This window comes from Polyodon spathula, chromosome 14 (genome assembly GCF_017654505.1).
Source record: "Polyodon spathula isolate WHYD16114869_AA chromosome 14, ASM1765450v1, whole genome shotgun sequence".
NCBI lineage: Eukaryota > Metazoa > Chordata > Actinopteri > Acipenseriformes > Polyodontidae > Polyodon > Polyodon spathula.
This window is the reverse complement of record NC_054547.1, coordinates 18,997,155-19,020,063: the sequence shown is the minus strand read 5'-3', so window position 1 is coordinate 19,020,063 and position 22,909 is coordinate 18,997,155. Positions and strand designations below refer to the sequence as shown.

General features: G+C 37.7%; 1 protein-coding gene across 2 annotated transcripts in view; it reads right to left on the bottom strand.

Annotated features, from left to right (window-relative positions):
• The window catches only part of LOC121326749 (cAMP-dependent protein kinase catalytic subunit beta), an 83,551-nt gene extending 60,979 nt beyond the window's left edge, over window positions 1-22,572 (bottom strand). For both annotated transcript variants that reach the window (XM_041270198.1, XM_041270197.1), the window contains exon 1: window positions 22,286-22,572. In XM_041270198.1, coding sequence (XP_041126132.1) covers window positions 22,286-22,331 — 46 coding nt within the window. In that variant the 5' untranslated portion in view covers window positions 22,332-22,572. The remainder of the gene's footprint in view (window positions 1-22,285) is intronic.
• Window positions 22,573-22,909: the final 337 nt, after the last annotated feature.

Below are 22,909 nucleotides of genomic sequence, written 5' to 3'. Positions count from 1 at the left end.
CAGACTCTGGAGCCTTTCAGAACAGGTGTATATATACTGAGATCATGTGACAGATCATGTAACACTTAGATTGCACACGGGTGGACTTTATTTAACTAATTATGTGACTTCTGAAGGTAACTGGTTGCACCAGATCTTATTTAAAGGCTTAATAGCAAAGGGGGTGAATACATATGCACGCACCACTTTTCCGTTATTTATTTTTTAGAATTTTTTTAAACAAGTTATTTTTTTCATTTCACTTCACCAATTTGGACTATTTTGTGTATGTCCATTACATGAAATCCAAATAAAAATCAATTTTAATTCCAGGTTGTAAGGCAACAAAATAGGAAAAATGCCAAGGGGGGTCAATACTTTCGCAAGCCACTGTGTGTGTGTGTATGTATGTATATGTATATATATGGCATTTCCCCGTTGAGTTGTGACCTGGCAAATGTCAACCTAAAAGTGACTGGTGTTAGATCTAGAGTAAAAAGTGACAGGGTGTGCTTCAGGTGGCACTAGCTTGGAGCTGAGGGTTTATGACTTGCGTGTGGAACTTAGATTTCTTTGTTACAGCGACATATTTTAAACTACCAAAACTTCAATTAGTTGCATTTTAAAAACAACAAACTGATAGAAAACACAAAAATAGATTACCGTGGTAAACTTAAGGAACTTGAGGGGTTAACAACTTCTGGTGTTACTAGAATTTCACATCTAATGCTACTGGAATCTAAAATAAAAAAATCAGTTCTTATGAGTAAGTATATATGTATATGACTACACAAAAAGGAATCATTTTAAAAAGTTGCATGCAGAATGTGGTTGGTTAACAACTGCTATAGAAACCACACATCACAAAGTTCAGTAATCACCAAATTTTAAATCATTGTAGGCGTGAACTGGAATGGGGAGCAAGATGAAGGTGTTTGGTCTGGCAGGATACATAACCTTCACTTGTGCTCCATCATCAGAGATGTTCTCAACTTCTCCAGGGCACATTTCACTGAATCCTCCTGGACAACTGCACCTTTCAACACTGTCACCACATGGATTTCTGTACTTTAAACTGGTAAATGAGACCTTTATCTTGCCTGGGGTATCGGCTACAAAGTGCTGTGCTTCCATGGAGCCGGTGATAGCTAGGGGGGAGTCATACCTGGCATTAAGGAGAGGGTGGTTATCTTCACCTGTTCTTGAGAGACGAACATGACTTGCACACCAGTTACGTGTCCTTTCGCCCATTCAACAGGCAAGGGGTAAGAACGATGTTGCCTTGTAGACTAGCTAGTGCTGCTCTTGCCTTAATAGCACATCCCACACCATCACACAGACTTTTTCCATGTGACGTGGCAAAGTAATGCCATTTTTCAATGGTACCAAAGTCTTGATGATGAAAACTAAGGTTGACAACGTTTTATACTATCCTAGCATCTCTACAGAAGATTTTGAATGTGTTTTTTTTTTTTTTTTCCAAAAATGGGTCAGGCAGCCATCTTGTTTAAAAGAGTTTCTTAAAAGTCAGTTTTATTGCTACAGTGTCAAGGATGATGCTTGTGAAGTTTCGAGTTAGTCAAGTAAACCGTTTGTCAACTGAGGCAGTTTGAAATTTCACACGTAAACATACACCCGGCGGCCATCTTGTTTTATAAAACATCACAATTTTCACTTATTTGTATCCCATTGTTACTGGGACGATAATTACCAAGTTTGGAGTTTGTTGGTCAAACAGTGTTCAAATAGCAGCAGTTTGCTGTCAAGGGCGCGTTTCAATAAGATTTGTGACAGCCATTTTAAAGAATTTATCACAGCAACTTCTGCTTTGCAAACTTGATGCGGGTTTGGATGATGATGATATATGCCAAGTTCCAGATTAATCGCTTCACAAGTTCCCAAGAAGAGATTTCAAAAGTTTATCGAAAGATGTGTCACGGCACCAATTGCAAGGACACAGCAGCAAATTTTTTTCAGCATCTGACAGCCATGTATCCAGCTTGTTACCTGCCAAGTCAGAACCTGATCAGTCACACAGATTCGAAGCAGCAGCAGTTTAAAGTTTTGGGAAGAAAAAAAATTATATATATATCTTAAACCTTTGGCTGGGAAGCCTAATAATAATAATTAAAGATTTAAAAAAAAAAAAAAATTATTTGTATATAGCGCTTTTCATAGTGGACCACCATCACAAATCCCTTTACAAGATACGAGACTAGGGTGTGTGAACTATGCAACAGCTGCAGAGTCACTTACAACAATATCTCACTCCAGAGACAGAGCACAAGGAGGATAAGTGACTTGCTCAGGGTCACATAATGAGTCAGTGGCTGAGCTGGGATTTCAATGGGGTACCTGCTGGTTACAAGTCAGTTTCTTTAACCACTGGACCACACAGTACAATACAAATCATATTGGACAGTGGAGTACACATACCTACAGTACTACAAAACAACGTGGATACAATTTAAAGGAATGAAGTATATTTTATAGACCAAAAGTAAAATAAACACTACAATTTTAAGAAAGACAATGACTTAACAGGATATTAAGTTTATTCAGTGTCTAAAAAATTGCTAATTTAATCTGTCATGAAGATTATTTTGTTATAATGTTAACCCTGATTTTACACATGCCAAAAATGAACACATAATAGGTAGATGATTGTTAATTGTAATTTTGGTTACAAAAAAACAAAACAGGAGCAAATAGCTATTTCTCCTGTATCTATAAAACACACTAACTAATGCCACTGTTTCATATAGTCAGGACTCACATATCCAACCATATAGAATTTTTAGTTCTGTGACGGTTAAATGAGTGCGACGCATATCTGATTAAATCCTCTGATTTGACGTGTACGCAGGCGAGCACGTTGTAACCTGCCCCCTAGAACCTAAACAACCCTGATATATATAATTACTCGGAATCTAGATCGCCCTCCTTTCTCTCTCACTAACTCGTACCTCTTCCTCCTCCTGAGCGGAGCTAGTGACGTTTTTATGCGGCCAAGTTTGAATTGATTCTCATTATTCAATTGAATATCGACCGCATATGCCCAAGAAATAATTAACAAATCTAAACAAATATAATAACACACATACTAGGGACGGGAAGTTTAAACATATAAACTCAAAAGAAGTGGTAAAACATTTAATATGCTAGCCATATAACCGGTCACGTGGCAAATGTCAAACGCACATTTTTTTACGCATTCACTTTAGTAATTTATCATCAGTAGTCCGTTGCATATCAGACTGCTCTAGTGCCACAGTAAGGGCGAATATTAGGATACGATGTACATATGGTACATAGTAACAGAATAATGTGTTGTCCTTTTCCTATTGGTTAAGTGTCAGAGAGAGAGAGAGAGAGAGAGAGAGAGACGAAAGGAGGAGAACCATCTATACAGAACGGTATTTAATATCATGCAAAAATTATAAGAACGAGTAATCTGTTTGTCCTGTACCTGTGAACAGTCTCCCTGCATATTTCAATAAACCTAACAACTCTACTCACCTTCCTTTAAGTGACATCAAACATGTATTAATGTAGAAGAATTCATGTGTATTTTTGACTAACGTGATAATTTTTTTATTCTTTAAGTAATTACAGCTATTTTAAAAATAATAGTCTGTTACGGTAATGATACTTATGTGACTTAGAATGATAAAGTAAATTACTGTAATGAGTTGAATACTGTAAAACAAGAGATTTTTGTAAGCCAAAATGTTTTCCAATTTAGTTTGAAGTTAAAATATATATATTATATATATATATATATATATATATATATATATATATATATATATATATATATATATATATATATATATAGATACATACATACACACACACACACACACACACAGCGCGCTGGAAAAAATTAAGGGACCACTGCAAAATTATCAGTTTCTCTGGTTTTACTATTTATAGGTATGTGTTTGGGTAAAATGAACATTTTTGTTTTATTCTATTATAAATAGATAAATTTACAGTATAATCATAAATCTCAAAAAACTACTCACTTCTAAATCTTTTGTAGTCATTTTTGTATTACTTTAGTATAAATACATGTTAATTTGGATTCATATGTTGTTTTTTTTTCTGACTATGTGAACGAAAAGACACAAATTCACCCGTTTTCTCATTGGAAATAGTGATATTTTGAAATTTATCTGTCCTGGTCACAAAAGCAAAGTTTGTGGGGAATAATAGCCATTTTCTATACTTTTGAGGCATAAGCAATTAGGAAATAACACTTACTACCCAGGAACAAAAATTGTGTTACATTGTGTTGTTATTATTATTATTATTATTATTATTATTATTATTATTATTATTATTATTATTACGTTTTATTTCCCAACAATATTAGTGTGACACTGGAACTAATTTTGTAGAGAGGGAAGCAGAATGTCATTTCACTTTGTTTTGACTATGTATTTGTTTTGGTACTGTATGCCAAATAATAAAAAAAAAGTGCTTTGAATATGAATTGCTTCTGAAGTGTCCGTTATCGAAACTCTGCATGGAAAACACAGGTAGTGGACAAAAAAATGGAAACACCAATGTAAAGTCATTTAATAGGGTGTTGGGCCACCACGTGCGGCCAGTATGTGCCGTGGCATAGTCTACCAGCCTCTGGAATTCTGCAGGAGGGATGCGGCACCATTCTTCCACGAGAAAGTCAATCAACTCACGCCTGATTGATGGAGGTGGAAAACACTGTCTCAGGCGCCATTCCAGAATATTCCATAAATGCTCAGCTGGGTTCAGATCTGGTGACTGAGAAGGCAATGACACACTGATAACATCCATGTCATGCTCATCAAATCATTGGGCGACCACACGTGCTCTGTGGATGGGGGCATTGTTATCTTGGAAGACACACCCCTCCCCCCACGGCAGGAAAGAAATGCTGAACATGGGGTGAAGATGATCACTCAGTACCATTAAGTAGTGATTAGCATTGACCTTGCCTTCTAAGGGCATGAGTGCACCAAAACCATGCCAGGAAAATGCACCTCGCAACATTACAGAACCACCAGAGCCCTTCACTGTTGAAACCAAGCATTCAGGGCCGTAGAGTTCTATAGGTTGGCGCCACACATGCTCTCGTCAAGCCGGTTCTGGGTTTTCTACACAAAATATGTACATTTAGAACCATTTACAGATTGAGAATGTGATGTTAAACCTGTGCTACTATTGTAGTTATTCGAGACACAGTATGTTAAAAACTCACCATTACATTTGTATCTACACCACTAATTCTCAAATACAGTACAAACACGCTTATTGGGCTCAAACGTGTTCATATACTTCAAACAAAGGATTTGCAGTGATGGCAGATTCTCCAGACTTACCAATTGTAAAAAAAAAAAACCCTATGACTATCTCAGACTATACAGCACTGTTTTGTGTTCTAGGCATCTTTAAATCGGCTACAAATCAAACATTTCATAGAGATTCAGTCATTTTTTTCAAGCAAGTTTTAACCCTGGGCTTGCACTTTTTAGCTAAAACCTATTGAACAAGCTCACCATCAGTGTCAATTTTCTTATTGAATCACATCATAACCACCTTGCCCAAGAATAGATCACTCTGTCAGAGGTTGCTTATACTTCCTAAAAAGGAACAACATGAGAAGAGGGCAGAGTATCCCTTTACATACACAATGGATATAATTCTTCATTTTCTTAAAACATAAAATGCACTTGTTTCTGTATTGGCATCTCAAGATACGAACAAACACAATAAAAAAAAAAAAAATGTAGCCAGTCTGACATCCTTTCAGGTTTGTGATCCAACTAAGTAATATGTCAACGGGCAGAAAATCTTATATAAACTGTAAAGGAATTGTGTTTGAAAGCATAGAGGGAAAAAAAAAAAAAAACACATTGCATGTCATTTAGCAGATTTGTTTTCCATCTTAAATTCCAGGGCAAAAAGTGCACTACAATGACATCAGCAACTTACATTGCTACCACCACACCACATACCCCTAAGTCATGCTTAAACAGAGCATGCTGATAGTGCTCCTAGTTGTGGGAATAGTGTCCAGTTAATGGGAAATTAGATAAAAAGCACATCTGGCAACACTGTGAAACCAAAACAGCAGTTGGTGGAAAGCTTCTATTGCTGCTTGCCAGTGAGAACAATGTGTTCAGTGAAGGGACAGATAACAGAGGTTGCGTTAACGTAACATTTTGCGTCCTAGATGCAAAAAATCCATTGGACTGAAATATTTTGCCTTGCATTCACGAGAGGTACAGAATGGGAAAGGGACGCAGACATGCATATTCATGGTAATCTATTACACTGCAGCAAAATGACAGCAAAAAACGTAATACATTTAAAAAAAAAAAACCTGTTCTGGAATTTAACAGCCTTGATTAAGGTGCACTCCCGTCCTGTATGTGGCAGTAATAAGACTTATATTTGGCTTACACAGCAATATTAAGAACGATATTTACTTTAACATTTTTCGAGCCAGGCCAGTGTCTGTGACAACATGTCGAAGCAGTTGTCAATCTGATTTTTTTTTTTTTTTTTTTTTTTTTTTGCTAAGCGGTTAGCAGATTGACTGTACATGTACAGTAGTCTCCGCGGAACACCTCCTAAGAGAACACTTCGCCTAACGAAACACACTTTGGGAGAAATTGATTTTTGTAAATTCTTCGGCTAAAGGAACAGGAACTTCGCTTAAAAGAACACCTTCTTGACACCTATAGTGATTTGTTCACAAATGATACAGTACTGTTCTGTAACCTGATAACTCATTATCATCAAACTGAAATGAAAATAAATGGTTTATTTTCTTTTAAAAAGCAACTTGTCATCGTGACAGTGTCTTGAGGCACAACGATTGGTATAATACATCTTTCCAGAACCGCCATCATCATTGACTTGTTTTGTATTCTGCTTTGAATCCTGCCTCGTCATGGGAACGGTCTACTGTTATACTAACAAAGAAAAGTGTGTCTGTATTCATATGTACATACATAAACAGTTTGTTTAAACTATGATATAGCAGAGTTTAAACGTTCATAAAAATGTACCAAAACGCACATCCTTGGAGTTTATTGGCCTTTGTGTTAACAGCTGATTGTTTAGAATCTGATGGATGGGATGCAAAATTTTGGGCATGTGCGTTTCAGGTATGTATGAACAGAACAACTAGAGCGACCTCTGCTGAGGACAAGATACTAGCGATGTACTCTCCCGCTGCTTAAATTTACCTTTCTGATTTTCCACATGTATATTTCTACTCAAGTATGAAAAGCACACTACTTTTAACTACAAACATAATATGAGAAAATAGACAAGTTACATGGCAAAATAGGTTTTCCACTACGTAAAGCAAACATATTCATCACATTATAATAAACTTCCACGTGCTGGTTATCTGCTGTAGTTCACTTTAAAGCCCACAATCATGTTCCACTTGACACTAAAATAGGATTCCAGAGTTATTGTTCACTACATTTTTCCAACTTCTGGGTACTCGACTTCAAGAAACAGACCTTTTCAGTTTACTTACACAAGAACTATCAGCTAGAACACAAGCTGAAGCCGTCTTGCCACCGACATTCTCTGACAAACATCCATCTGCTCTACCTGCAGCTGCATCTGCTAGCTCTGCTGCAGAGTAGGGATGAAACAATAGTACATTTCCAGGACAAACAGTTGTGAGCACACAATACACCGATTATCATGATAGTAGTAGTTATTTTGCAACTCATTTGTAAAGTTAATAAAAATAAATTTAATAAAATTGATGTCTTTTTTTCTCTGTGGGATACAGTCTGCGACACAAGGAAGCTACATTTCCCCTAACATTATTAATATTTAGAGAAAATTGATACCATGATTTAAGTCTGTCCAAATGGGATTGCAAGCTAATTTTTCCTTGATATGTTTTATTTACACACGTTATTTAAATGTACTTAGAAACAAATACAAAATAAAGCATCTGTCTCTCTCAATACATTTTAACTATTTGCTTTCTGTAAGGCACACACCATAGTAAAAAACTGCAACCAAATGTTCCCATTTCTTTTTCAGTAGTCTGTAAATAAAACCACCACCCCAAAAGTAAAATTAAAAAGTGTAACATTCCAATTTATTTAAAAAAAAAAAGGTGAAAAAGATCCACTAAAATTACTTTTTGGGTTTATTACTGTTTTTTAACTGTTCAAACTTCAAAATTATGATTCTCTACTAAAAATACAAGAGAAAAAACATTTTCTACAACCTGTGAACATGGAACTATAGAGTATGGGCATATGACGTTCCCTATAAAGTTTCCACGTATGTTTTATTTTTGTTTTGTCATTATTTCATTTATAATTTAAGAAAACATTTCAATACTGTTATCAACTTTACCCGAGGTAGCCTGTAGAACTGAATAAAAGTTGTGCTGGCACTTAATAACAGACGTGTTATTCAGCATTTGTTTTATAACTAAATAAATATTAGACCCATTACGTGGTTATATCTTTCCTAATGTATTTACTTTTGTGCTGAGAGAGGAGCTGAACCTGGGGCAAGCCCATTCCCTCTTCCCCTCTCCCGACCTGCTTTCCTTCTCACACTTGATTTGCTTGTCTGTCGCTTGAAAATTAAACCTTGCTTGCACAGGCAATAAAGTATTGGACAAGTGTCAGAGGAGGACCGAAGGCGGAGAAATAAATGGAAAACGTTGGGTTATTGTCTTATGCCTGGTTCCCTGAAATAGGAATATTAACCACCAAATAAAAGGGTGTTCCCCTTTAAGACACCCGAACCTGAAAATTCGTCACTTGTCAGAGGAGAGTGACGTAGTGCTGCTCCGCCCCCACGAGAACAATATTCCTATTTTAGGGAACCACGGTTAAAACAATAGCCCAACGTTCCCTTTCAAGTAGGGAATATTAAGCACCACAAAATGAGTCAGCTTCTCAGGCGGGGACAGATTGGCCAGTTCATAAGCAGTCTGTATTGCACCTATTTTCCACTTGGATAGACACCGTTTAGACAAAGCCCGTCTCTGTGACTTAGTTTCATAACAGACAAAAAATAGTTCCGACTGTCTTCAGCTTTTGGTGCTGTCCATAAAATACGCTAATGCCAACACTGGGCAAAGCGTATGGAGCTGACGCTCCCTGTCAGATTGAAAAGGAGGGGAGTGGAAAGCCTCCAATTCCACCGACTAATATGGAAAGCTGAGATTGTTTTCAGTAGAAAAGCCGGATTAGTACGAAATGTAATCTTCGTTCTGGCCTCTGCAAAAATGAGACAAGTTTCAATATTGAAAATGTTTGAATCTCACTCACCCACTTAGCAGAGGTGACTGCAAGCAAGAAAGCTGTCTTGAAAGACAAAAACTGGAGCTCAGCTGAATGAATGCATGAGCTCAAACGGAGGTCTTGTCAGTGCATTAGGCACTACATTTAACCTCCTGCGAGGGGTTATTAACCAGGGTTCATACACTTTTTCAACATCGAAATTCCACACTTTTTTTGATAGTTATCCACATAGACAGTCATCCGCAGACCATTATAGCTTTTTGATCCAGAGCAGAAGTTGCTCCTGGTTTTCTAAAAGTATTTGTCAGAATCTGGAGGTGCATATCTAGCAAGAGACAATGCAGGTATGCAAAAGAGAAGATACAATCTAAGAAATGTCCATTATTTGAGAACTACATTGCATTACTTACAAAAAGAATATAAAAAAGTTGTCAAAATAGGATAGTATAATGATACCAAGAATATACTAAAACCAGACAATTTTGGCACAAGTATACTTGCAGTATATTACGTTTTTTGTAAGGGATGATATTGGATTCTGATCCAAACTTCTATACCCTCTGTTAAAAGCTGAACACTATGGAAGGTGAAAAATAACAAAAATGAAAACAAATGTGCACGCGCTATATATTAAAATGTGCAAGTGGCGTACATTAAACATACGAATACTAAATACAGTACACCCTCGCAATAACAACCCTGTTTGGGTCCAAAGCCTTTTGTTTGCTATAGTAAAAGGACAATCCAAAACGAACAATATAAGCTGCTATAGTAATTTAATGAAGTCACCTTGCATAAAAGCATTAGCTAAATTAATAATAAAAGTACTGTTTTTATTCTTTGATTCTTTACTACAGTATTTTTCACTACCACCACTAATAATAATAATAAGTAGAATTACAAGTACAGTACCTATTTGTGGCATGCTGCACCCAGTATTCTGGCTATATCCTGTTTGTTGAATTTATTTTTTTTGTTTCAATTGCAAATGATAATTTCAATCTTGGTTCCTTATTTAGAGCCAACATCAGCAGCAGTTTTTTTTTTTTTTTTTTTTTTTAAATCAGTATTTAAATCACATAATGAAGGCCATATAGCGAAGATGTAAATAGTATATCTACACTCGGCTGACTTTGGATCAGAGACTGTTGCTGCACCATACATTTAAAATAAAATTACCGGTACATTTTATTAATAACATTAAAAGCGATATTAACATGCTACGTTTATACATACCACAGGGGCTACAGAAAGCAGTGATGATAGTGATCAATGTTTTTTTTTTTTTCTGGGTTGGAAAATAATGTTAAAGATTTAATAAAGGTAACAGCAAGACAACAAAATGTGACCCTTGGTGAGCAGAGTACAGTAGCTTGTAATTCCAGTCTGTAACTTTGTTTAAAAAATCATAGCCTTCAATATAAATGCATATACTTTGGCTGTCCATTTTACCCCTCATTTCACTGGAGCAGACAGCGTCATGTGACACACACAAGTGTGCTGACTGGATAGGATTGCTTGAGTTGTCAGGGGTGTTACACGGGGCAATCCTTGCATGACCTGGTCGCAAGCAATACAGTTGCTACTAGTAAATTGACTAGACAGTTGCCGCTAGAGCTGCTGACCAGCTTTCGAGGTCAATTATTAATAATAAAAAATAAATCGCTGAATTATTTTCATTCTCCTCTGATACTAGCAAAATTCCAGACTTTTTCAAGACTTATATAACGGAGACATGGTTTTTGAAGCATTTTCAAGACCTGGAAATCAGCTGGCATTTTTCCATACTTTTTCCAGACCAGAGTACAAACCCTGGGTTATATCCTTCACTGGTGGCCTAAGCGGCCAGGTGGCTTTCAAAAATTGCCCCACCAGGAAATGAGCCCCTGGGGAGACTGCAGCTGGCTGAGCAGGTCGTTACGCATGGGCAGCTCCCACAGCTGGTTGCTCAGGAGCTGTATCAGAGGGAAGAACCAAACTCTCCTGAGCCTGGAGACCCTGACCCGGTATTGTCAGTGCCAGTGGCAGGAACTCATAGAGTAGATGCGCTGGCCAAGGGTGTGCCAGCATGCCTTTCCCTAGAGGTCCTCCTTCTCCTTTTATTGAAAACCACAGGGAACAATGTGTTGAATCCTGAGAAGCAAAAAGGTCAACTTTCGCTCTCCCAAACAAGGCTCACAACCTCAGGTATTTCCTGTGCGCTGGTTTTACTGGCATGTGGAATAGGAGTCCTTCGGGTCCACCATGGTGAACTAGTCGCCTAGCCTGATGAACTACAACAGCCATTGCGAAGTAAACATCTTGAACAGCCTCTGACTCAGATACAGGTTCACCTGCCTGAGATCGAGGATTGGTCTGAGGCCGTCATCCCGTTTTGGCACAAGAAAATTCCTAGAGTAGAACCCCCCATTCTTGCTGGGTGGGTCTACTATACAAATGGCACACTTTTGCAGAAGAGCTGCTACCTCCTGAGGAGCGGCTTGCGGGTCTGTGACAGTTGTTATTGTCATGCCTCGGAAAAGAGGGGGGACCATGTTGGAATTGGAGAGAGTAACCAGTTTGCACAGTATTGAGCACCCATGGGTCTGTGGTGCACTGTTCCCAGTAGTCCAAATGGCTTCTGGAGAATAAGCCCTGGGCTTGTGGCACCAATGTCCTGGAGCTTTCTGTAGCATCTCATCTACAGCGGGACCAAATGTGTGGCCTGGAGTGACTGGAATGTCTAGCAGTGCTGTCTTGTCTACGTCAAGCACGCATGCTTGGGAGAGCCAGAGCTGTCTGTGCACAGCCACCAATGCTGCCAGGTTTCAGCTGATCGCTTGTCGGCTAAGCTTGGACAGCCGTAGCAGTTTCCTGGAAATTAGGCGCAGCTCGTCCAGTTGTTGAGACGAGGGCCTACTGCTCTCAGAGAGGGACCCCATAAGCTGAGCCTCGTAAGCTACAAGTATGCTATTGTAGTTAGCCAGGTGTGCGGAAAACCGACTAGCCATGTATGCTTTCTTTGGTCACACCACATCTTTGGCTAGCAAGGACAGGTTGTTAGGCTGAACAAGCGCAGCAATGGGGGGGCCTCTACTGGCAGAAAGTTGATAAGACCCAGCTTGTCCGCTTCAAACACCCTGTACAGCGAGAGACTAGAAATAGCCTGCTTGCGAAAAAGCCTTGTAATAGTGCTGCTGGATAGCTGTAGTAAAACAGAAATGAGTTGCTAAAGTAGGCATGCCCATAGTAGCTGCTTGGGCTTCATATACTTACATTCTGGTAAGAAAGGAAACACACACACACACACATATATATATATATATATATACATATATATACACACACACACACACACACCACCAAAAGCAACTGGACCGCGAAGCACACAGTAACAATACTGCAAAATTAATAAATAGACAATTATGTAACATATTTTCAATCATATTCTAAATATATACATTTCAGCTGAACAAGTTATCAACTTGATGCGCTAGGACAAATAAAAGTATAATGGGAGAAATATCTGTTCCAGGTACAATTGCGGCGATAAGCGAGGGTGGTGTTACAATGAAGGACAGTCTAGGGAGGGCATCACACCAAAAAAAATCTCAAAGAAAATTATTTAAACAAAAATACAAAATATTGGAGCCCTATATATGTTGTTATTAAAGTTACCTTGCTTGTTGATTGCTGTGACTGAGATTCACCGACGTCTTTGAACTCCACCAGGTGGTAAAGTGCCACATCATGTTTGACGTTGTTCCTGCTTTCATTGTGGTTTTTCCACATATTGTGCTATTGGATGGCCATCTGTGGTATTTACCTGTACATCTTTTTTGTAGCCAAAGTATAGCCACATCAATGATTTTAACCTTGTTTGGAAAGAAAAGTGCCTGTTCCGCTTTAGCCATGTTGAGCGAGTCACGTGACTATCATTTTCTACAATTATCGGACAATTAAAAAAACATCCATGGTAATATATCGTACTATCAAAAAATCTGCATAGTAGGTAAGCCAAACAAAAGTAAACAAAGGGATGTTGATGCTGATTTTGATGAGGTTTTGGAGAAGTTAAGAAGCACCTTTTCCAATATACCTGCATGCATGCAGGCAGAACACGTTAGCAAAACTAACAACACAGGTGTGTCAAGCACCAGTACGCTAGGCATTTCCCAAAGAACAAGGAAAATACTTAAGAAAATCTATTGCTATACAGGCTGTAACCACAGACCCATGTATTATAAATATTCAAACTCAGTAGAATAACTGACATTAATACTAAGAAGTTGTAGTGTTCAAGTTTTAAACAGCCTTTGTGCTAAACTATAGTAATGTAAGGTTAGTGAAACAAAGTAAGAGTTACAGTTCGAAGTACCTCACTGTAGCTGGGCCTGGAATTTCAAAAAACAGGGGAAAAAAATTAATTGTTTCCCGTTTGGCACAGAGATAAAGGAAAATGACAAGGCCTTACGGATATGCTTAAACGTTTCCAGAATATCAATGCAAGAACTCTTAACTAAAGCCTGTCTGCCATTCCAGACATGGTTCATAACATTGATGCAACAGATTTGTCTATTTGTTCAAAAGCAGCAGCTTTAAAAAGGGACCATGAATACTATACTACTTACCATTCAAAACAGTAGAATTTCCATCAACATTTTGTTTTTTAATGAAAAACTCTGAACAATAAGAAAAGGTCTGGAATGCAACTGGGTGTAAGAAACACATTTTTAAAGACACGACTTAAAAGTATATTACAAAATAGATATTATGTTCTATACTGTAGCTACAGTAAACTGTGACTGTTTCTTGCATCAGCCCCTCACTATACACTAGTTGAATATACAGTCATTCTGCAACTCTTGTGGTAAAGGTAAGTGAAGGAGGTTGCAGTATCTGCTAGAATTCGCTACATCAGACACCACTGCTTTACCGAGTGTTCTGAAGTTAGGACTACTTGTTTTCCAATTTTAGAAACAATCATTGATTCTGAAAAGAGTATAACGTTACAGATAATTTGGTGTAAAAAGATCTTTACAAACTGGTTTGCCAGAAAACATCTACACTGTTTTGACAAGTTCACAGCTTGTAGTGCCAACTAATATTCATGGAAGCAGATCTCTCAAAAAAGATATTTTGACCGGAAATAGTAACAGCAGACTCTGCACAAGATAAAGCAAAACGTTAAATAAAAACAGATTTCAAATGCTTCCAACACAGATGCGATTGTCAAGTTTTTTCAGGTCTGTTGAACACAGGGAAGGAAACTAAAAGTTGAATGGTTTTCTGTCTACAGGTGGTCTTACAGTAGCGGGACACTTTCAAGACATTTTTCTATGCAAATGCCACCCAATAGGCAAGATAGGAGTGGGGTTATAACTTTAAGGAAATGTCAAATTAAGTTTTGTGTAGAGGGCAGTACGATTGCACAGGGGTGCTAATTTAGAACTCTGCATATTTTGTCCACATTTCAAAGGTTTTTGTACATAACGATCTATGCATCTAATTTAAAGGATTAGTGATACTCGATTGGGTAGGTAGCCAATATGTTAACATAACATGACCAGACATTCGTTCTTACGTCGCCCCCACCCCGGAATTTTTCTACCATGAAGTGAGCCACTCAAATAGTCTATATATTAGCAGGATAAGTAACGACAGCAGAATGACAATTTCATTTTACCTCCCCTTACAGGGATGCTTCATTCGAGAGATTTGAATCATGAAAAAGATTACCATGTTTCTGTTATACGAACAGACAGGCTCCATCATCCCAATATTCTGATACGCTCAACAAATTGTGCCAAAGAATGTCCTAAACAAGTTTCATCACAATTTTATAATTGGTTCTCTAGATATGTAAAACTGTAAAATAATATAGCCGGGGATATGCAGCGTTAGCAAGTAAGTGCACATGAAATCTGTCTCTGACTTTGAATCATCCTCTGATCCTATGCAGCCCTGTCAGTTGTTATGATACAGACTGCATGCTCAACTGGTGGCCTGCATAGAATTGCTTTATACTACTGCATAAAACACTGGCATCTGCACTGCCTTCAATTGTAACCATCTTTAGGGCTACTAACTGTTTCATTCGTGGGAATACCAAATTCCGTTTTTCAAAAATGACCAATTCCATTTCTTCCCACTTTTTATCAACGTATTAATAAATATGGCATTTGAACACAAATATAGTATTGGTAGTTAAAATAAGTAACTTTAATAAATATTACCACAATTATTTTTTTATTTTCAATCAGACTGTTGTTGCTGTAATAGTAAGTAAAGCACCTGAAGACACTTCAAACATGTCAATGTTTATAGACATCACTTAAAATACACAGGAAAACCCAAGAATTATATTACAATTCAGGAAACCAAATGTCCAACACAGTTGTGAGAATCATATTTCCAGTCTTCCACTAACACAGTAGTTCAGTCTACAAATAAAGGTGTTTTCAAAAGACCTGTTTAGTTTATTGTTGGCATTTACAATAACAATAACAAATAAACAGTTTAGTAACAGTCCAGCAATGTCATGTGAGAGCAATCCTATGTACAGCACTCAGCAAATTAAGTTTAGCGGTTTACTGGCATTATAATAATAACCAGAATAAAATATGAAACACTGATAATTTCATGCATTTAAATGACACTTAAGGAGAAAAAATAGTTTTACTGAGAAAAAAAAAAAATATATAAAAATATATATATATATATATATATATATATATATATAATATAATAATATATATATATAATAAATACAAAACTGAAAGCTCATAATTGGATAAGTCTCCACCCCCTGAGTTAATACTTGGTGGAAGCACCTTTGGCAGCAATAACAGCTGTGAGTCTGTTGGGATAGGTCTCTACCAACTTTGCACACCTAGATTTGGCAATATTTCAACATTCTTCTTTACAAAACTGTTAAAGCTCTGTCTAGTTCCTTGGGAAGCGCTGATTGACAACAATCTTCAAGACTTGCCACAAATTTTTGATTGGATTTAGGTCAGGGCTCTGACTTGGTCACTCAAGTACATTTACCTTTTTGTTCCTTAGCCACTCCAGTGTAGCTTTGGCCGTGTGCTTTGGGTCGCTGTCATGCTGAAAGGTGAACTTCCATCCCAGTTTCAGATTTCTTGCAGAGGGCAGCAGGTTTTCCTCAAGGACTTCTCTGTACTTTGCTCCATTAATTTTCCCTTCTATCCTGACAAGTGCCCCAGTCCCTGCCGATGAGAAACATCCCCATAACATGATGCTGCCACCACCATGCTTCACAGTAGGGATGGTGTTCTTTGGGTGATGCACTGTGTTGGGTTTGCACCAAACATAACGCTTTGCATTTAGGCCAAAAAGTTCCATTTTAGTTTCGTCAGCCCACAAAACATTTTGCTACATGGCTACAGAAGCTCCTGAGTTTTTTTTTGTATACTTCAAAACGGGATTCAATGTGGGCTTTTTTGAGTAATGGCTTACTTCTTGCCACCCTACCATACAGGCCAGATTTGTAGTGCTTGGGATATTGTTGTCACATGCACACTTTGACCAGTCTTGACCATAAAAGACTGTAGCTCTTGCAATATTGCCATTGGCCTCTTGGTACCCTCTCTGATCAGTCTCCTTCTTGCTTTGAGGGACAGCATGATCTAGGCAGGGTCTTGGTGATGCCATACACCTTCCACTTCTTAATAATTGCCTTGACCGTGCTCCAAGGGATATTCAAGGCCTTTGATATTTTTTTATGCCAATCCCCTGATCTGTGCCTTTCAACAACTTTGTCCCGGAGTTCTTTTGAAAAAGCGCCTTGGTGCTCATGGTTGAGTCTTTGCTTTGAAATGCACTACCCAACAGAGGGAACCTACAGGACCTGCTGAATTTATCTTGAAATCATGTGAAATCGCTACAGTTTAACACAGGTGGAGGCCACTTAACTTGGTGTGTGATTTTGAAGGCGACTGGTTACACCTGAGCTAATTTAGGATTGCTATTACAAGGGGGGTGGACACTTATCCAACCAAACTATTTCAGTTTTCATTTTTAATTAATTTTCTACAAATTTCTACAATGTTTCTTTCACTTGGAAGTTGTGTGGTAGGATGTGTAGATAAAATGATTTAAAATGTTTTTTTTTCATTTAATTCCAGGCTATAAGGCAACAAAAGGTGAACATTTTAAAAGTAGGTGTAGACTTTCTATAAGCATTGTATACTTCAAAACAATGCAGGAAGATTGTGCCTCTCTGATTTAGTACTCAATTATACAAGTTAAAACTGTAAAGTTCATTCATTGATGCCCAAACGAGCTCTGCACTAACGTGACATGCATTTTTACAGAGGAAAATCAGAGAATCAGGTGCAAGACAGACGCAAATATGCTTATGTTAATGCTTTGTAAGAATGGTCTCAAAATAATAGGTTTACCTAGAGAGGCTGGAGTCTCGATTGAGGTTGATATTTATGATAACTTGCGAAAGCTAGTAAACTGAGTGAAAAGGTTGTTGCCAGTTACTGCGAAAAATGTGTGCATTTTAGCCTTAGCGGGAATACTGGTCACAGCTATACCGATTCACTGTTAACACAATAGCTGTCAGTCTCTATGAATTTCCTTATTCCCGAGCCATTGATTTGTGAACAGACTGAAACCGCCCCTGGGGTCCACAGCAAACAGCTATTGGTTAGAAAGCCGAGTAAACCTATCAAGTCTTCCATTTGTTTTAACAGCAATGCTGTAATAATGCAGGTGACTTTGAGACTGGATAAAGTAGGACAGTCAGACGAACAAAAATGCTACTCAACAGGTTTGAAATTGCTCATTGTTGAATTTGCCAAAATATATGGCAATCACAATGCTGAAAAAACAGTATGTGACTGGAGACGAAACCAAACGCAAACTTAAAATGGAGAACAAAAAACTAGCTGATAGCTGAGGAAAATGTTTATGGCCCGATGGAGAAAACATTTTATTTGAATGGAGTACAGAATAGTTTCTAGCAGTTTAACTAAAAACAAAAAAAACACTAAAATTATTAATCAAATAAAATGTTGCAAACAAGGGTTATTTCGAGAATAAATCTTTGTCTTTATTTATGTATTTATTTATTTATTGATTGGTGTTGAGCATGTAGAAAAAAATTAATTGTAAAAAAAAAAAGTATTTTAAAACACAAAAAGGTGTTTTCCTAAAATTGAAGTCTCAAAAAAGGGGGTGAGCGACTTTACGGCATTGCGACCTATACAACAATTTTTACAGATTTCAAAATGTCACATTTTTCATTGTCAGTATATGGAAAACTGCAAAGCAGTATGTAATACAATATGTAACATAACATTATTCAGCAGGTATTATTCAACTTTAAATGAAGCAAAATTTGTTATTTTTTATTTAGTTGTTGCCAATTATTTTGTACTATTTTCTCCCAATTTTATATGTTCAATTATTTTTAGGCTCAGCTCACTGCTACCACCCCTCCGCTGACTCGGGAGGGCGAAGACACTCTGTCTTCTGACGCGTGTATCATCAGCCGACCGCTTTTTTTCACACTGCGGACTTACCATGCAGCCACTCAAGAGCTGCTGAGTCTGAGGACAACGCAGCTCTCGGGCAGCTTACAGGCAAATCAGCAGACGCCCAGCCAGAATACAGGGGTTGCTGGTGTGCAGTGAGCCAAGGACACCCTGGCCAACCTAAACCCTCCCTCTACCGGGCGACGCTCGGCCAGTTGTGCGCCACACCCTGGGAGCTCCCGTCCACAGTCGGCTGTGGAATAGCCTGGACTCGAACCGGCGACAACCAGGCTACAGGGAGCCACGTGGAGTGCTTTTACTGAAGGCGCCACTCGGGAGCCCAAAATTTGTTAATTCTATAGGGTAATGCAAAACTTTGGGCCATAGCTGTATGGGTGCCAATTCTTGAGTGGCCAGAAAATCTTGTGAAAGCTAACTTACTAGTCAGTCCAAAGTGTCCTTTAGACTACCAGCTTGTTCCAGATACAGTACTCACCTGCCTATTACAAGGCTGCAGGTCAGTGTGCAGGTCTGCCCAAAGCAACACAGAAAGTAAATGCAACAACTGACTATTTCCACTTGTCAGACTCGTAAAGCCTATTAATCCCACCATAATATTATAATATCAATGAGAAGCATGTGGTCATGGTCATTACAGTTATATTATTCAAACTTATTATTGTTCTTTTTTTGGCCTAGTCTTGGAATAAACAAACTTTAATAAATATATATTTTTTTAACCCTAGATAATGTTGACATTAGAAGGAGGGTCTAAATTCTCTAGCTAAATAACAGCTTTCTCAGATAAATTTCTAATACAGGCACCATTCTGTTGTGTTTCCCAGATAGACACCAGATGGTCGTAAATTGTGCAAATTTAAACTAATATTTAAAAGTTTTATATTGAACATATGTCATAATCTATTGTAACAGTTTAATGCTCTTTAAAAACTTACATTATTTCACTATCACCTCAGCCTTGATTTACAAACAATAAAAAAATGATTTTTACGACTTTGTCCATTAGTCATTTCTCAGCAATATAAATTAACTTATTTGTTTTAGCAGAAGCATTTACAATACTTCTGAATGGTACAAGGGCTGCAGACCAAAACTTATTATAAAATAACATAATTCTGTATTTTGCTGTACTTGGTTATTTGAATGCTTTTACTTACAAGGTGAAATGCCTAAAATAGATGGCACAGCAATCAGAAGAGATAATGTACAATATACTACTTCAGAATTTTCCAAAAAAAATATCAATTGGGATGTCAAATGCACTTTCTGGTTTATTCAGATTTTTTAATGATAATTGACAAGCCTTCTTTCAAATTTAAATAATATTAATCAATATTTGGCTTAATTTAAAAGTTTTGCTTTATGTATGTGATATTTACTAACAGTGAAAAGTTATAAAACTTTATGTAGAGTCGCCTCCTGTCTGGGAATATGCCAACCATTGCAAGATATTAAACACTCTTTGGACCTGTACAATGCAATATGAAAGGGATTCAATACTTAAAACATACAGGCCTAATACTTAACTCCATTACTATCATTTGAAAATACTACCATATTCAGTGCTTGCGCAGACATTGACGAAGAGGATTAGAAAAATGTTTGGAAAGGTAAGCAACATATTATTAATCTTATTTGACATTTACTATGTTCCTGTAATGTATAACACAGTGGATATTTAATCAAGGTATGTACTGCTACCGCCTAGTTAATCATGGGAAGACAGCAAGGTGATGATGTAGCTGGCTTGCTTGCAGTGTATGCTGGGAATTCTCTAATCATTCTGGAATCGAAGCCTGATTTGAGAGGATAACAGGAGACTAGCAACATCTTCCAGAACACATCCTCTAGGCCACTCGTTCCGGAATATTTGTGAATAAGTGTAAACGCACCTATAGCTACTCAAGACAGAAGCAACTCCTTATCTCTCCAGATTCTGTATTCTCAATAATTTGTGAAAATGTCCTAACCCAGTCTTAACACAATAACTGGACAAATGGTTCTCTAGATATATGGAAAACTGAAGGCGATTCATACTTGCATACCGTTGCACTTTTCAATTTTTTGTGGAAACATCTCAATTTTTCAATCAGTGACATGCCACCATCCATATCTCACTTTGAAATGTAACATTTGGCACAGTATTACATTTAATTAGTGTCAAAAATGCAGTCCTAGGTATAAAATACTATACACAAATTTAGATTTTTAGAAGAGATCATATTATTCCTTTGAGTATTGGATTAAATATATTTGGATGGTAAAAATAACAATTGTAATTAAATTGTTTGCAATAAGTTCACTAACTTTTTTTTTTTTAACTGTAAAATATCAGTACATAAACAGTTCTCACCTCATGTGCAAGGACAAAGTTTTTAGTAACACATTCCACCAGCGATAAAATATGCAATGCCTTATTTGAAACCATGTTCACCAGGACTTAAAGCTTTGCCAGTTAAGGGCTGCAGCTTTTAAATTTGCACATGTGCTGAATGTAATTCACAAAAAACAATGCTCTGGCTTCAGGTTTACAGTGATACTAACACTATAATACTGCTTTGAAATTACATGCACACAATTTAGTTTACTCCTAAAAGCTAAGGTTGCAGGTTGATGGCAACCTTAACAAATCAAGTTCAGCCAAAACAGCTTTCAAAACAGATCAAACACTGTCAAATAATGAATCCACCTATTGTATACAAGAAACAACTGCTGTCTTGTCTTAAATAGGACTTTCCAATAAAGTATTAACACATACTTCTTGTGCTGGATCCTCCTAGAAAATAACTAACTGTTCATTAAAACTAAAAACAAGACAGCCAACCCATTTTACACTGACAAGTTCTCATCCTGCACAGATTTACCAGTACTAGTACACCACAGCATATAGTCACTGATGCACAGTACAGGACTGTGTGTAGTCACAACAACAGGCCTCTCATCATACTCGCTAAACTACCTGCGTTTTATTACAGAATAATAAGGTCAAACGGGTTTTAAATGTTAACATGAGTATGGCAAATATTACAAACGGTCGTTGTGTTGTGTAGTACGGCAGCATCTTGAAGACGATTGGACGTATTTTAGAAAACCAACAGAGGATGGGAGGGGGGACACAAACAGGCCTCCCTGGTCACCCTTTAATCCCCTTGCTTTTCCTAGTACTCTTGTAGCGCAGCGGAACTGTAGTGTGTATGTACAACATTAAAAATGCACCGCAGAGATGATCTTTAAAACAACACACAACATACCAAGGCAATATTTATAATTATTATTATTACAATAATATTGCATACCCCCTTCCCTGGCTGCAGCACTCGGCTTCAACCTGGGCTCCTACTATTTGCCCCCTTTTTTTGGATATACACACCCCCTCAACCAGCTCTTCATATGGCCCCTACACTGAGTCTGTGTGATACTCACTCCATCTGTAATGAATGCGCCGAGCTCTCCCCTCGCAGCCTTCCTCCCCCCGCTACCCTGCCCATGCTCTCCGCTCTCACTCACCGCTCTCCAGCTCATTGCCTTTCTTGGCGGTAGCAGCGTTTCCCATCGTAAGGAAGACACGGCAGTGGCTCAAGTGCAGAGATGGCGATACTGCTACTGGAGGTGGAGGGTTACCCGTCGCTTTCCTGTCCCTCGATTTTCTATATTAAAAAGAAAACCTTGTGTGTCCGCCCTTCTTCTTAATCTTCTTGTTTGTGTTGTTAATGTCAGGGATATCTCGTCTCTATCTTTCTAACACAAACACACACTCTTTCTCCCCTCAATATCTACCCAGTGTTGATTCTCAGCCACATGAGGAAAAAAAAAAAAAAAAAAAAAAAAAAAAAAAAAAAAATACTCGTACACACCGGAAGTGACGTGAGGTCAATGAGAGGAACTACAGCGACACCTGGCTGCCGTGGCGAGGTTCCAATGTTCCAATGTGCAGTCGTCGTGATGACATTTTGTAAGAAAGCTTAAAATCAATATTTGTTTCAACTGATAACTTATTACCAAAGTACAAAACAACACAACTAGGTTGTTTTAGTACTTGTGATGTTTCACACAGAGCAATAGTTTCATCTTCTTTTACCAACTTCTATTTCCTTATTTGTGTGTGTGTGTGTGTGTGTATATATATATATA